Source organism: Salvelinus alpinus, chromosome 15 (assembly GCF_045679555.1).
Source record: "Salvelinus alpinus chromosome 15, SLU_Salpinus.1, whole genome shotgun sequence".
NCBI lineage: Eukaryota > Metazoa > Chordata > Actinopteri > Salmoniformes > Salmonidae > Salvelinus > Salvelinus alpinus.
The window spans coordinates 22,609,080-22,626,369 of NC_092100.1; the positions used below are offsets into that span (position 1 = coordinate 22,609,080).

Consider the following 17,290-nt stretch of genomic DNA (forward strand, 5'->3'; position numbering starts at 1 on the left):
ATGGTAATGAATGGGCAGAGCGGGTCAGTTAGGTACATACAGGACCTGAGTTCGAGGCTGGGGCCAAGTTATTGAAACAGTCCAGGGGGAATCAGCTGTGTAGCTGAGTCATCATAGGGTCAAAAGAGCAGCAATAGGTGAGTCAGGGTGCCGTTCGGTAGTCATTACTTCGGTAGTCACTACTTCGCTAGGCGAGCAGGGAACACAGCGTTCGAACAGGTAGCGGGCCGGGGCTAGTAGATGGTTCTTCAGCGACTTCGTAACAGAATAGCCTGTTGAGACCACATCGAGCGATCACGTCGGCAGTCCAGTCGTGATGGCTCGGCGGGGCTCCGTGTCGACAATAAAGGGTCTAGGCCAATTGGCAAAGGAGGATTGTAGCCCCAGAATTAGCTGGTATATGGGCCTAGCTCGAGGCTAGCTCAAGGCTAGCTGGTGCTTGCTTCGGGACAGAGGAGTTAGTTAACAGTAGCCACTCATTTACCGCTAGCTAGATGCGATGATCCAGTGTAATGATCCAGAGCTGCATGAATCCGGTGATATGGTAGAGAGAAGCAGTCCGATATGCTCTGGGTTGATATCGCGCTGTGCAGACTGGCAGGTGTTCTCCGAGCTAAGGCTGGCTGATGACTGGGGAAAAGGTGAAGACAAAGACTAGTAGCTATTTAGCTGGCTAGCTCCTGATGGAAGTTCCAGTTATAAGGAATGAAAATATTAGTTCTGTACCACATTGTGTGAGGCTTGCAGGAAAGTATATTTTGTTTGTAGATAGAAAGTCAGATTAAGATATTTCCGAAAAAGACTGGCTATTTACACGGGATAAGACACGGGAACAAGACAAAGACAAATACACACGTCCTACTGCAACGCCATCTTGGATTTTTTGGGGGGCAATTTGACCAAGAAGCAGAGTGATGGAGTGCTGCATCAGTTTACATGGCCTCCACAATCACCCGACCTCAACTCAATTGAGATGGTTTGGGGTGAGTTGGACCGCAGAGTGAAGGAAAAGCAGCCAACAAGTGCTCAGCTATGTGGGAACTCTTTCAAGACTGTTGGAAAAGCATTCCAGGTGAGACTAGTTGAGAGAATGCCAAGAGTGTGAAAAGCTGTCATCAAGGCAAAGGGTGGCTACTTTGAAGAATCTCAAATATAAAATATATTTTGATTTGTTTTGCAGTTTTTTGGTTTCTACGTGATTCCATATGTGTTATTTCATAGTTTTAATGACTTCACTATTATTCTACAATGTTGAAAATAATAAAAATAAAGAAAAACCTTTGAATGAGTGGGTGTGTCTGGTACTGTATGTAAATATGATATTTTTATATTTTTTATTTTCAATACATTTACAAAAATTCTAAAAACCTGTTTTTGCTTATCATTATGGGGTATTGTGTGTAGATTGATGAGGGAAATCAATTATTTAATCAATTTTAGAATAAGACTGTAACGTAACAAAATGTGGAAAAAGTCAAGGGGTCTGAATATTCTCCGAATGCACTGTACATCACAGAAGACTGAAATATAACACAACTGTTTGAAATAGAAACACCAGATTTTCATAGTTGTTTTTTAAATAATGTTTATTAATAAGGAAATTATGCAAAACATGAATAACATTCCACCCATGAGGATACTAGAGGGCGATTTGGTAATTTAGACCAGCATGATCTCATTGCGCCCTGGTTCTTTTAGCATCACATAAGGTGAAAGGATGGTTTCCAATAGGTTCTCAACTGGTCACTAAATGTACCACAATCTTGTACACTGATATGAAGAAATTAGGAATAGAATACTTTACCTCCTGAACTGCAATATTTGCTGGAGATCATCTGTAAATAGATATAGGACACAAAAGCACCACCATGTGGCAATAACGCATAGAACTACCATCAGAAAAGTGAAATATACATTGGTCATTTTATTATTCTCCCAAACATCTTTAGAAATGTGTCTTTTGCTCATTTTAATTTCTTAAAATATCATGAGAAAATTATATATGGGGACGGGTTACAATAGCTCAACTTAGGCCCACGAGTTAAAGAAACATCTGTAATATTCATATGTGTAAACATACTGAATTATAATTGGATGCATTTTACCGCCATATCATACCGTGCTATGATTGGTTAAGACCACCCAAATGGTTAGGTCATGGTCAGTTTGATCCTGGTTGGCGATACGTGAACATGCCAGTTATAGCTAGCTAATAAAGAGCTACGTTAAGAAATATCCTGTAGTACTGCATTTTATTATTTTGTACAAAGCGTGCAAAACAAGACATGGTGTCAGAAATGGGTTGTCTTGGCAATTGTGGACGACATCCTTGTCTATGGTCAAACCAAAGAGGAGCACGACCGAAACCTCCGCGAGATGCTGCAAAGGTCCCGCGAGAGAGGAGTCCGGCTCAACCCCGAGAAGAGCACAGTCGGAGCTACAGAGGTCAGCTACTTCGGACATCTTCTCACAGCGACTGGAATCAAGCCAGATCCACAGAAGATCTCAGCCATAAAAGAAATGGAGCCACCAAAGAACCGTGCAGAGCTGGAAACAGTGCTTGGCATGGTCAACTACTTAGCCAAGTTCGCACCCAGCCTCTCCAATGCTAATGCATCAACTGCTAAAGCAGTCCAGTGAGTTTCTCTGGGACAAGCAACACGGCATTGCTTTCCAGAATGTGAAAGACTTGATCACGAGAGAACCAGGACCAATCCTTGCCTACTACAACCCCGACAAAGAGCTCAGACTCCAAGTGGACGAGTCGAAGTATGGACTAGGTGCAGTGCTACTGCAAGAAGGAAAGCCCATCGGCTACGCTTCCAAATCTCTCACAGACTGTGAAATGAACTACGCTCAAATCGAAAAGGAGCTCTACGCCATTCTGTTCGGATGTAAACATTTCCATCAGTACATATATGGATGACAAGTCATTGTGGAATCCGACCACAAGCCCCTTGAGTCAATTATGAGGAAACCACTAGCCGCAGCCCCGCCAAGGCTACAGAGAATGATCCTTCAACTACAAATATACGACTTCACAATCACTCACCGTCCAGGCCTTACCTATAAGGACAGCAGCCTCAGTGAAGGCATGGACATGCAAGTGCACACTGTGTACAGCAACTTACCAGTTAGTGACACAAAACTGAAGGCGATCCAAGCAGAAACAGAAAAGGACTCGCAACTCGCACAGCTGGGGAAAGTCATACAGGATGGATGGCCTGAGGAGAGGAGAAAATGCCCTCAGAGCGTCTCAGAATTCTGGAACCATCGTGATGAACTATCACAGATCAACTGAATAATTTTCAAAGGAGAGAAAATCATTATTCCTACCAGTCTCAGAGAAGAGATTTTGACAAAGATCCATGCTGGACACATGGGCATGGAAAAGTGCAAACAGAGAGCACGGGACATTTTGTTTTGGCCCGGAATGTGCAAACAAATAGAGGACATTGTTGGTAAATGCGCCATATGTCTTGAACGACGCCCCTCAAACACCAAAGAGCCAATGTTACCTCACTGTATCCCAGACCGACCCTGGCAGGTCGTGGCAACCGATCTGTTTACCTGGAACAACGAGGACTACATCGTAACAGTGGACTACTACAGCAGATACTTCGAACTCGACAAGCTTCACAGCACCACATCTGCAGCTGTGATACACAAGCTGAAAGCAGCCTTTGCCAGGCATGGCATTGTAGAGACTTTAATATCTGACAATGGGCCCTGTTACAAATCAAATTAGTTTGAATCCTTCACAAAAGCATGGGAGTTCACACATGTCACCACAAGCCCGCATTACCCTCAAAGTAATGGCCTTGCTGAAAAATCTGTGCAGATTGCTAAATCACTCATGGATAAAGCAAAAGCAGACAAGAGAGACCTCTACCTCAGTCTCCTTGAATACCGCAACACTCCAGTTGACAACTTCAAATCACCAGCCCAGCTGTTGATGAGCCGCAGACTTCGCTCAATCCTTCCCAGCACCAACCAGCAGCTGCAACCTGAGGTCGTCAGCTACAAGGAAATGCATGGAAAACGCGCACAGAGACAACAACAACAAAAGCGATACTACGACAGGTCAGCTAGACCACTGCCACCACTGATCGACGGAGAGTCAGTTAGTATCCAAGAGCATGGCCTCGAAGCCAGCAGTCGTCATCCAGCCAGCTGACACTGAGCGTTCATCTCACGTCCGCACCGCAGAAGGAGCGGTGTACCGCCGCAATCGTCGTCACCTACTGAACACAAAAGAACAACACACTGATGAGATGAACTGTTCCCCTGAAAGAGAACGTGATGGACTAAACACACACACAGCACAACATACACCATACTTACCTGCAACACCACAAGAGCTGTTGACTGACACAGAAGCATGCTCAGCATCATATCGCTCAAGGTCAGGAAGAGAGGTCAAGCCCAGAGCTGTCCTAGACCTGTGAAATGTCAAAGGGTGTAGGCGGATCGCTGCCCTAAAAGAGTTTACAGACTGTAAACTTGTTATTGAAAGTTCACTTGAAATGCTTTGGTATTGTATTTGTTTGAAATGTTAAGATGTTATTTCTACAGTGAAAGCTGAGTTGCTGAGAATCCCTTGTTCGAAAAGTAACAGTATGTTGGATCATTGTTTCAGAGTCTATGTTGATTCAGTTGGTGTAGTATGCAATATCACTTACCTTGAGTTCAAACTGCAGAGCGTGTTTTCAAAATAAACACTTAGAATATGTAAACATTTTTCTTTTGTTTTAAAAGAAGGGGGATGTAATATTCATATGTGTAAACATACTGAATTATAATTGGATGCATTTTACCGCCATATCATACTGTGCTATGATTGGTTAACTTCTCATGGCTGCAGTCCCGATAACGGGACCGATATGACAACAGCCAGTCCAAGTGCAGGGCGCCAAATTCAAAACAACAGAAATCTCATAATTAAAATTCCTCAGACATTCATGTGTCTTATATCATTTTAAAGGTAAACTTGTTGTTAATCCCACCAAAGTGTTCGATTTCAAATAGGCTTTTCAGCGAAAGCACTACAAACGATTATGTTAGGTCACCACAAAACCACAATAATCACAGCCATTTTTTCCAGCTAAAGATAGCTTCACAAAAAACAGAATAGAGATAAAATGAATCACTAACTTTCGATTATTTTCATCAGATGACACTCATAGGACTTCATGTTACACAATACATGCATGTTTTGTTTGATTAAATTCATATTTATTTAAAAAATCTGAGTTTACATTGAGGCGACAAGATTCACTAAATGCAAAAACATCAAGTGACTTTGCATAGCCCATCGTTTCAACAGAAATACTCATCATAAATATAGATGATAATACAAGTTATACACATTGAATTATAGATATACCTCTCCTTAATGCAACCGCTATGTCAGATTTCAAAAAAACTTTATGGAAAAAGAAATGCACGCTATAATCTGAGACGGCGCTCAAAAATAGCATACCACAGCTGCAAAGATGGCGTCACCATAAACACAAAAATACATGATAAATATTCCATTACCTTTGATGATCTACATCAGAAAGCACACCAGGAATTGCAGGTCCACAATAAATGTTTGTTTTGCTCGGAAAAATCCGTTATTTATGTCCAAATACCTTCTTTTGTTAGCGCGTCTGGTTTACATATCCAAACGCTAATTCTGGTCAGCATTATATCGGACAAAAACTTCAAAATGTGATATTACCGGTCGAAGAAACATTTCAAACTAAGTACTGAATCAATCATTAGGATGTTTTTAACATATAGCTTCAATAAAGTTACAACCGGAGTATTCGTTCTTGTCTGCGTGAGCAATGGAACGTCAGTGGCTTACATGAAGAAAAAGCATGATCAGGAAATGGCTGCTTGATGGACACCTGACTGATTCTGCTCTCATTCTCTCCCACAACATCATAGAAGTCTCATTGAAATGTCTATTGATGGTTGACATCTAGTGGAACCCCTAGGCAGTGCAACATCATTAATAGCTCAAGTGGATTTCTTTAGGGACTCTGGTGAATACACACAGGCTCAGATTTCTGACTTCCTGTTTTGATTTCAACTCAGGATTTTGCCTGCCAATATGAGTTCTGTTAATCTCACAGACATAATTCAAACAGTTTTAGAAACTTTAGTGTTTTCTATCCAATACTACTAATAATATGCAAATATTAGGAACTATGACTGAGGAGCAGGCCGTTTGATATGGGCACCTTTCATCCAAGCTACTCAATACTGCCCCTTCAGCCATAAGAAGTTTTAAGACCACCCAAATGGTTAGGTCATGGTCAGTTTGATCCTGGTTGGCGATACGTGAACATGCCAGTTATAGCTAGCTAATAAAGAGCTACGTTAAGAAATATCCTGTAGTACTGCATTTTATTATTTTGTACAAAGCGTGCAAAACAAGACAACATCCACGTCATATTTTAAGGAACTATGACTGAGGAGCAGGCCGTTTGATATGGGCACCTTTCATCCAAGCTACTCAATACTGCCCCTTCAGCCATAAGAAGTTTTAAGACCACCCAAATGGTTAGGTCATGGTCAGTTTGATCCTGGTTGGCTATACGTGAACATGCCAGTTATAGCTAGCTAATAAAGAGCTACGTTAAGAAATATCCTGTAGTACTGCATTTTATTATTTTGTACAAAGCGTGCAAAACAAGACAACATCCAAGTCATATTTTAGCCATAAATCGAGTTCTTCATTGTTTTATGTAGGACACTGCTTAGAAACACTTAAAATGGCTAGCTAAGTTTCTTACCTATCCAACAAACATAATTTGGAAGGACATGAAGATGTTGTATTGCTAATTTGCTTGTTCTGGCTAGCTAATGAGAGAACTAGCCTAGTTAGCTCATATTTTAAACTGGAAAGATAGCTTGTAAAATCAGACTGACTAGCTTGCTTGCTAGCTAACTATCTGTATCTGATGTGCTTCTCTGTCAAAATGAGTGCAACGTTGATAGAATGAGAGAAAATGCAAATTTAGGCCTACTTCAAGATTGCATTTTTTATTTTGCTAGTTTGAATATGTGGAATAATATAAATGTTGAAAAAGATTTGAAGAGTTTGAAGTATTTCATTCTATGCGTTACGTATATTCTAGTGAGCGAATCATTCTTGTCCCCTTCTTTACTCTGTACTGTCTCCACTGTTGTCAGTAGTTACCACAGCCACAAAGTCAAAGTCAAATTGGCTATATCACAGAGTTTCTAAACTGAGAGGCGCAACGTCGCTATACTTCCGGGAACACTTGCGAAACAGAGCAAACAGACCAGGCCGTGGTTTTGGGGTTTAATAAGTAAATGTGAGAAGTAAAAAAATCTTCCTTCTTTGTTAATTTTCTCGAAATCCAACGTCACAACCTAGATTGGACCCAATGTCTTAAGTAGTTGATCTTGTTTTTTTACTCCAAGCTCGTGAATGTGATAAACTGACACGTTTTCATTTTCGTCAAAAATAACTTTATATCGAAGGAGTGACTTTGATTTGACGGCTGCACATGCGCAGTTTGTGGCGAGAAGACCGTTAGACCCGATTAAGTGTTTCTACGCAGGAGTTTAGCTAGCCAACGTCGCCATGACATCGCCTACCAGTGTGATTGGGGATTACTATTGGAGAATCATACTGTACTAACTTTGGCTATATCGTAAAAATGTATGAAAACAAACATTTGCTTTTTGGTCTTAATTTAAGATTAGGCTTGGAAATACGTGTAGCAGTATGGTTAATGTTAGGTTTAAAATCAGATTTTAAGAAGATAATTGTAGAAATAGTCTGGGTTTAGCCATAATTATGACTTTGTGGCTGTGGTAACTAGTGACGACCCTCCAACTGAATCCTTCAACAGAGAACCAAAAAAATGGCGGAAGCACCTCCATGGCCCAGACGGTTTTTCTGTCACAGATGTTCGGAAGAGATCAGCCCTCGTCTTCCCGTAAGTAACGTTGACAAGAAGCGAAAGACAATTAGTCGAGGAGAGTAGATAAATTGTTGTTGGTTTTAAACGAGTCCATAAAAATTCTAGCTAGCTGGCTAGCTAAACCCCATCATATATACAGTCATTGAGCTAAGCTAACCATATTTTCAACGTCTTGCATCTGACTGTTAGCCAGCTAACGAGAACTAGCCTATTTCGCTCATATTTTAAGATAGAAAGCTTGTAAAATCAGAGACTGATTAGCTCGCTAGCTAACTAACCGCATCTGATGTGCTTATCTGCCAAGCTAGCTATCCTGTATTGTGTTGCGTCGTTTGTAGTTAACGTAGTTAACGTTAACTAGCTAGTTGTGTGCGCGTGTTAACTAGGGCATGAAATTACCTTGACAGAAATTATTGTATACTCACGGCTCATTATTAATCTGTGCAAGATATAAATGGGAACAACATAGCTAGCTGCCTAGAAATCTGACAACACATGGGACAAACAGTCTTAGCCAAGGAATGGTTCTGAACTGCCTGTGATATCAGCGATGCTTGGCAATGGCATGTGCATCCAGATTAGTCATAAATGATGTATAAAGGATTCCATTCAGTAACCAAACATCATGTAGGCTTCAGATCAGCTAAAGTAGAGGGAGATTTGTATTTAGCTAACGTTAGTCATATGATATGTGTATTTTTCTGCATTTCAGGAACAATTTATTGTAATATTTCCATGATGGCATTTATGTTTTCTGTAGAAAGCATAGACATGTAGAGGAGAGAGGTTGTTGGCAGATTCTAATGCCAAACCTAAAATATTGTGTCTAGTGTTAATTCTAGTCACAGTGACAATGGCACAGTGCATTATTTCTTGGTGTGTGTGTGTGTGTGTGTGTGTGTTTGCTCTCCATTCAGTAAGTCACACCAGCATAGCAGTTAGGTGCTGGAATGATCTGTCATAGAATACTAAAGGTGTCTCTCACAATGAAACATGTTAATCAGTAGGCTTTCCACAGTTCGCTGGTAATGAACACTGAATTAAATACTGAACACAATTCAACTCCTTCCTTCTTGACTGTTCTTAACAGTGTAGTTCAATTGGGTTATCTCCTTTTAGTCAAATTTTTCTCTCATGTTGGCCACACACATATAGTGCCAGTCAAAAGGTTGGACACCTACTCATTCAAGGGTTTTTCTTTATTTTTAATATTTTCTACATTGTAGAATAATAGTGAAGACATCAAAACTATAAAATAACACATTAGATCATGTAGTAACCAAAGAAGTGTTAAACAAATCAAAATATATTTGAGATTCTTCAAACTAGCCACCCTTTGCCTTGATGACAGCTTTGAATACTCTTGGAATTCTGTCAACCAGATTCATGAGGTTGTCACCTGGAATGCATTTCAATTCCAAATCAAATTTTATTTGTCACATGCCCCGAATACAACCGGTGTAAACCTTACAGTGAAATGCTTACTTGCAAGCCCTTAACCAACAATGCAGTTTTAAGAAAATATCCCCCCCTCCCCAAAAGTAAGAGATAAGAATAACAAATAATTAAAGAGCAGCAGTAAATCACAATAGCGGGGCTATATACAGGGTACAATGTCAAATCAAAATCAAATCAAACTTTATTTGTCACATGCGCCGAATACAACAAATGTAGACTTTACTGTGAAATGCTTACCTACAAGCCCATAACCAACAGTGCAGATCAAGAAGAGTTATTCAATGTGCGGGGGTACCGGTGTAAATGTAATTGAGGTAATATGTACATGTAGGTAGAGTTATTAAAGTGACTATGCATAGATAATAACCGAGAGTAGCAGCAGCATAGAAGAGAGAGAGGGGGGGGATGCAAATAGTCTGGGTAGCCATTTGATTAGCTGTTCAGTAGTCTTATGGCTTGGGTAGAAGCTGTTTAGAAGCCTCTTTGACCTTGATTTGGCGCTACGGTATTGCTTGCCGTGCGGTAGCAGAGAGAACATATTTAATTAACAGGTGTGCCTTGTTCATTTGTGGAATTTCTTTCCTTAATGTTTGAGCCAATCAGTTGTGTTGGGACAAGGTAGGGGTGGTATACAGATGATAGCCCTATTTGGTAAAATACCAAATCCATATTATGGCAAGAACAGCTCTAATAAGCAAAGAGAAACGACAGTCCATCACTACTTTAAGACATGAAGGTCAGTCAATAAGGAACATTTCAAGAACTTTGAAAGTTCCTTTCAAGAACAGTTGCAAAATCCATCAAGTGCTATGATGAAACTGGCTCTCATGAGGACCGCCACAGAAAAGGAAGACCCAGAGTTACCTCTGCTGCAGAGGATAAGTTCATTAAAGTTAACTGCACCTCAGATTGCAGCCCAAATAAATGCTTCAGAGTTCAAGTAACAGATCCATCTCAACATCAACTGTTCAGAGGTGTCTGAGTGAATCACGGCTTCATAGTCGATTTGCTGCAAAGAAACCACTACTAAAGGACACCAATAATAAGAGGAGACTTGCTTGGGCCAAGAAACACGAGCAATGGACATTAGACCGGTGGAAATCTGTCCTTTTGTCTGATCAGCCCAAATTTGAGATTTTTGGTCCAAACCGCCATGTCTTTGTGAGACACAGAGTAGGTGAACGGATGATCTCTGCATGTGTGGTTCTCACTGTGAAGCATGGAGGCAGAGGTGTGATGGCGTAGGGGTGCTTTGCTGGTGACACTATCTGTGATTTATTTAGAATTCAAGGCACACTTAACCAGCATGGCTACCACAGCATTCTGCAGCGATACGCCATCCCACCTGGTTTGTGCTTAGTGGGACTCTCATTTGTTTTTCAACAGGAAAATGACCCAACACACCTCCAGGCTGTGTAAGGGCTATTTGACTAAGAAGGAGAGTGATGGAGTGCTGCATCAGATGACCTGGCCTCCACAATCACCTCTACCCAATTGACATGAGTTGGACTGAAGAGTGAAGGAAAGCAGCCAACAAGTGCTCAGCATATGTGGGAACTCATTAAAGACTGTTGGAAAAGCATTCCAGGTGAAGTTGGTTGAGAGAATGCCAAGAGTGTGCAAAGCTGTCAAGGCAAATGGTGGCTGCTTTGATGGATTCTAAAATATATTTTGATTTAACACTTTTGGTTACCACATGATTCCATGTGTTATTTCATAGTTTTGATTTCTTCACTATTAATCTACAATGTAGAAAATAGTCAAAATAAAGAAGAACCCTTGAATGAGTAGGTGTCCAAACTTTTGACTGATACTGTAGTTGAATGTAGTAAAGTAGGGATTCAATAGCTGATTGCTAGCCTGTTTTGTGGTAGAGTGAATGCGAAAATGACACTTAAAGGCGTTGTAATATTTGTTTGCAGGATTACACATGTCCTCGGTGTGAATCTGGCTTTATCGAGGAACTGCTGGAGGAGAGACGGTTTGTTGAATGTGTGACATCAAAGCAAGCATTCTGTTGACATTCTGATTAAAGATGTCAGCAACCTTGTCACTAGATTTTGTCACTTGGCATCACAACTTTTCACCTATGATTACAGCACTCTGGTCAAGAGGGTGTGCGCGCACATTTAAATCAAATCCCTCTCCAAAAATGCTAACTGTTTTCTATGTTTCTCTTCCTGAACAGCAGTGAAAATGGGTCCACATCCACCATTTCCAGCGGTGACCAGTACCAACATCCATTTGAGGTTTCTCAGCTTATTTACTCTGCTTATTGAGGAACAAAGGCTTTACCATGATATTGTTATCTTAGCAAACAAACAAATACACCTTGTAAAATCGGACCTGGTTTTTGACGTAGGCCTAGTTGGGATTTCTGTTGACTATAAACATTGAATAGTACGTACAGAAAGAACTCCAAGTAATTTATGAATGCATCTGTTTGTGAAACGTCCATTTCTTGTAGAATGTGGACCCTTCAAATATATTTACATTCCCCTCGGGTTACGGCCAGTTTGCTATGGGTGTCTTTGATGACTCCTTTGACTTCGGAGCGGGGCTGGGAGGAGCAGGGCTAGGAGGAGCTGGGTTGGGAGGAGCAGGGCTAGGAGGAGCTGGGCTAGGAGGAGCTGGGTTGGGAACAGAGGACAACCGCGACGCAGAGAACCGGCGAGAACGGGAGATGGCATCACGGCAGCGATACGGCGCCAGGCAACCTCGCGGTCGCCATGGCGTCAGGAGGCAGGCAGGGAGACCGGAGGGAGTGCCCACTTTAGAGGGGTAAGCTCAGTGACTTGTGGGACCTTTTTAAATGTTCCATGATTCACATAGATGTTCCTAGTGATAGGCTTGTCTCTTTTCTTCTGAGCTTTGATAACATGTTCTATATAGGCAATGATGCAATTAGCTCTTATTTTTGGATGCATGCAGAGCATAACCAAAATGTTTTGTCCTCTTGTAGAATCATTCAGCAGCTAGTGAATGGAATAATCGCCCCTACGGCAGTGCCAAATATTGGTGTGGGACCCTGGTGAGTTCAACTTAGTACATTCCAGTATCTTGGGACTATGACCCATTGTTTTTATGTAAAACTTTGTAGAAGTTTTCCAACTGACTCTTTGTATTACAGCTGACTTTTGTTTATCTTAATTTATAGGGGCGTGCTTCACTCAAACCCCATGGATTACGCCTGGGGTGCCAACGGACTAGATGCAATCATTACACAGGTACGTAATGACTGTTTACCACTCACCTTATTAAACATTTCTAAATTCACTGTCAAACTCAACAACAAAATACCTGCATTTGGATTGTGAAAATATTATTTGTTTGGTTAGCATGATCCACAGAGTATCAAATATATAAATATTTTTTTGTGTGTCCCATAGTTATTAAATCAGTTTGAGAACACTGGCCCTCCGCCAGCTGATGGGGACAAAATCATGAGCCTTCCCACAGTCCTAATCACACAGGAGCATGTAGGTAAGTGACCCTGAATATCAACACACACACAGCACAGTCAAGTGCATCACCTCAGGCCCTGTGGGCTGGACTTATTGTGGTCTTGCTCATTTTCTATGGAAATCAGTAGGTCATAGGTTTTGGAGGTGTTTTTAAGCCTTTGTTGAACACATTTACATCTTGAATTTGTTTTTCTGTTTTAAGGCTCTGGTCTAGAATGTCCAGTGTGTAAAGAAGACTACAGTGCTGGAGAAAACGTTAGGCAACTTCCATGTAATCATTTGTTTCACAATGATTGCATAGTACCCTGGCTTGAACAGGTAAGACCTTTCCACTCATATGTACCTTTCTTTTAGTGCTATCATTGACAAAACCTAGATTACCTTTTCCTGACCTTTTCCTGAACCAGAGTTTCTCCTGGTTAAGTTAAGTTGTCAATAAAAACTGTGGGCTCTACTTACATTCTTGAGTTTTCTGGAAAATAAAATCTTCTTGAAGATGATTGATTATATATAATGATGTCTTCTGTGTTTGTGCTCCTGTGTGTTTCCAAAGCACGACACATGTCCAGTGTGCAGGAAAAGCTTAAGTGGACTGAACACAGCCATGAATCCTCCAAGTCTATCAGGGATGAACTTTGCCTCTTCCTCTGCACCCCCGTCCTCCAGCTCAACCAGCAATGAGAACTCGGCCAACAACTCCTAAAAAACATTTCCCTTCCCACACAACCTAGTGAACTGCCCCTCAGCCATTTGGGTACCAGTCTCACCCTGTCAAGGGGAGCTGAGAGCAACCACCCAGTCTCCTCCTCGCCTGGATCACTGCCTCACACTGGACCGGAGCCAGCAGGAATCCAATTAAATGAAAGTCAGTATGTTTCTGCCACACCCGAGGCGCACCTTAAGCCTTCAGGAATGTTGCTTCTTGCTGCGTGGAAGGATGGATTCGGCCCTCTGCCTGGGGAAGATATGGAGAATAGGAACATTAGGAGGGTCACTCTGGATAACCTCAACATGCAACAAACAGAACAAGACAGTTAGTCCTGCAGTCTGAGGGGGGACTGGGGGAGAGATTTTCTGGTCTTTTCTCACTAAGTCAGTTGTTTTTTAAATAATTTTTTTGACATGTTTTATGAGCATTCATATTTGTACTGCTAAAGTTCTTAAATGAAAACTTTCAGGAGTAAAGGAGGCTGAGTATAGGCTGTGTACCTGGTTTGGATTCTGCAGCTATTGTTTGCATGGATTGGAAACATCTATCAAATTTGAAGTGCTTTTCTCAAACAGAAAAGAGTTTACCCTTCATACAATGTACTTTTACATTGAATGAACCAACCCCCAATCAGTTTCTTATTGACTGAAGTTGTGTGTGCACCATTGTTTTGCCCTTTGAATTAAGAAACAAACTACATTTGGCTTTGTGTTTTTTGGAGAACTGACTTGGGTGCTGGATTAAGTCAAAGGTTACTACATTCCTCTTTGTAACGACAGAGGTAAAGATCCAATAGTTAACCTGCTAGACAGATTCTAACAGCCTTTTCTCATTCGATCATACATAATCAGCAAGTTTCAGTGAATTGGTTGTTTCAAAAATATATTATAAGTGAATTCAATGTTTTTGTACAATTCACAGTAGAAAATTTAAGTGAAATGTAAATATATAGATTTGCAGATAATGTAAAACCCTGAACAAAACATGAACTGATGAGAAAATAAAGATGTCTGGGTGCTACCACTCAATATACAACTTACAAACATATCTGGATGGAAATCTGATGCTCAGTAGTTAAAACATGAATACATACCTCTTTATTGTCCCCAAAATACCAATACTATCAGACCAATATCTTGTTAACTCACAGGTTGTCTGGATTTCAGTCACTCAGTGTGTATGTATTTCCTCATGCCTACATGGGTTTGACACTAGATGGGAGTGTAATACAAAATGGCTACTGTTATGTGGTGGGCCGTAGCAAGCTATCTGGTTTAGTTTTTGAGATGATTGAGAGCTCTCGAAGGAGGAACTTCTGAACACTTTTTTTCAAAACGCTGTCGAGTACTAAACTGTAAACCAATCAAAACTCGTGTACTATCTCCGCCATTTTCTAGCTCACAAATGACATTCCTTTGCTGTGATTTATTTATTTGATTAATTATTGTCTGTCACTTGTCTCACATGATCTATTCAGCTCTCCTGTGTTCTACTCCCAGAGAAAATGAATAATACAAGGTGCAATTTCGGAATGGTTGTGGGTATGCAGACCCACCAGCCACTGTCCCCTCATGATGAGTTCCATTTTTTTGTGGCTCACAAAGTTTCCCATCCCTGGCATAGATGGTAAAGCTTTCATTTCTGGACTGTAAGATTGTGGCCTCAATGGCACTTGATTGGTAGGTTATACTATATTTAGAGTAACTTGCGAAAGTATTCACCCCCTTGGCATTTTTCCTATTTTGTTTGCCTTACAACCTGGAATTTAAATTAATTTGGGGGGATTTGTATCATTTGATTTACACAACATGCCTACCACTTTGAAGATGCAAAATATTTTTTGTGAAACGAACAAGAAATAATACAAAAAAACAGAACTTGAGCGTGCATAACTATTCACCCCCCCCTCGAAGTCAATACTTTGTAGAGCCCCCTTTTGCAGCAATTACAGCTGCAAGCCTTTTGGAGTATGTCTCTAAGCTTGGCACATCTAGTCACTTGGATTTTTTCCCATTCTTCAAGGCAAAACTGCTCCAGCTCCTTCAAGTTGGTTGGGTTCTGCTGGTGTACAGCAATCTTTAAGTCCTACTACAGATTTTCAATTGGATTGAGGTCTGGGATTTGACTAGGCCATTCCAAGACGTTTAAATGTTTCCCCTTAAACCACCTGAGTGTTGCTTTAGCAGTATGCTTAGGGTCATTGTCTTGCTGGAAATTGAACCTCCGTCGAAGTCTCAAATCTTTGGAAGACTGAAAAAGGTTTCCCTCAAGAATTTCCCCGTAGTTAGCGCCATCTATCATTCCTTCAATTCTGACCAGCTTCCCAGTCCCTGCCGATGAAAAACATCCCCACAGCATGATGCTGCCCCACCATGCTTCACTGTGGGGATGATGTTCTTGGGGTGATGGGAGGTGTTGGGTTTGCACCATACGTAACGTTTTCATTGATGGCCTAAAAGCTAAATTTGTCTCATCTGACCAGAGTACCTTCTTCCATATGTTTGGGGAATCTCCCACATGCCTTTTGGCAAACACCAAACGTGTTTAATTTTTTTTCTTTAAGCAATGGCTTTTTTCAGGCCACTCTTCCAGTAAACCCAGCTCTATTATCTTTTGTATTTCACTTCACCAATTTGGGCTATTTTGTGTATGTTCGTTACATGAAATCCAAATAAAAATCTATTTAAATTACAGGTTGTAATGCAACAAAATAAGAAAAACGCCAAGGGGGATGAATACTTTTGCAAGGCACTATAGTGTTAGGAAAGTTTCTGTGATTTTACTTTTTTATTTTACATTTTGTCATTTTAGCAGAGCGACTTGAGTGGATATATTTTTTTTTCCTTTACTGGTCCCTTGTGGGAATCAAACCCACACCCTTGGTAGAGCATGGCATTTGCAACTCCAACTGAGGCACGGGATGGATCATTTTTGGACGTCTAAGCTTTGACATTACCCCATTTGAAGTTGGCATTTCAAAATGATTAGGTATGGTTTAGGATAGGGACGTCCCAAAGATTCTGGATTGCACTAACCTTTTACTCATGGATGTTATTCTCATACAATGGCAGACAACCATGTTGTTTCCTCTTTTTGTGAGCATGCGATGTTCCTTAATTATGGAAGCTGTAGAGGAAAGCTGGTGAATTATTGGCAATGCCCCTATACTACATTGCATTGGAGAAAGTGACAGCTTGAGATTGTTTTTGTTGATGTTATGATCAAAATACAATTGTGGCAAGAAATAAAGGATTTCTGATCTTCAGTGTTGGAAAAAGTACTCAATAGTTTAAAAGTAAAGATACCTTAATAGAAAAGTACTCCAGTGAAAGGCACCCAGTAAAGTACTAGAGTAAAAGTGAAAACGTATTTGGTTTTAAATATACTTAAGTATCAAAAGTAAATGGAATTGCTAAAATATAACTATCAAAAGTAAAAGTATAAATCATTTCAACTTCCTTATATTAAGCAAACCAGACGGAACAATATTTATTTTTAGATGGATAGCCAGGGGCACACTCCAACATAATTTACAAATGAAGCATTTGTGATTAGTGAAACCCCCAAATCAGAGGCAGTAGGGATGACCAGTGAAGTTCTCTTAATAAGTGTGTGGATTGGACCATTTTCCTGTCAAAATGTAATGAGTACTTTTGGGTGTCAGGGAAAATGTATGGAGTAAAAAGTACATTATTTTCTTTAGGAATGTT

The 17,290-nt window shown here is 40.6% G+C and overlaps 1 protein-coding gene across 5 annotated transcripts; it reads left to right on the plus strand.

Moving 5' to 3' along the window:
* Window positions 1-7,603: 7,603 nt before the first annotated feature.
* On the plus strand, window positions 7,604-16,845 carry LOC139539741 (E3 ubiquitin-protein ligase RNF126-like). 5 transcript variants are annotated; one of them, XM_071342967.1, is made up of 10 exons: window positions 7,604-7,684; window positions 7,878-7,964; window positions 11,330-11,388; window positions 11,596-11,656; window positions 11,875-12,188; window positions 12,370-12,438; window positions 12,565-12,634; window positions 12,797-12,890; window positions 13,074-13,189; window positions 13,425-16,845. In XM_071342967.1, the coding sequence occupies exons 2-10, from the start codon at window positions 7,890-7,892 to the stop codon at window positions 13,572-13,574; spliced, it is 1,008 nt and encodes a 335-aa protein (XP_071199068.1). In that variant the 5' UTR covers window positions 7,604-7,684; window positions 7,878-7,889; the 3' UTR covers window positions 13,575-16,845. The 5 variants fall into 5 exon arrangements, with proteins under 5 accessions (XP_071199068.1, XP_071199069.1, XP_071199067.1 ...); XM_071342968.1 differs by lacking the exon at window positions 7,604-7,684 and having other exon boundaries at window positions 7,813-7,964; window positions 11,923-12,188; XM_071342966.1 differs by lacking the exon at window positions 7,604-7,684 and having other exon boundaries at window positions 7,814-7,964.
* Window positions 16,846-17,290: the final 445 nt, after the last annotated feature.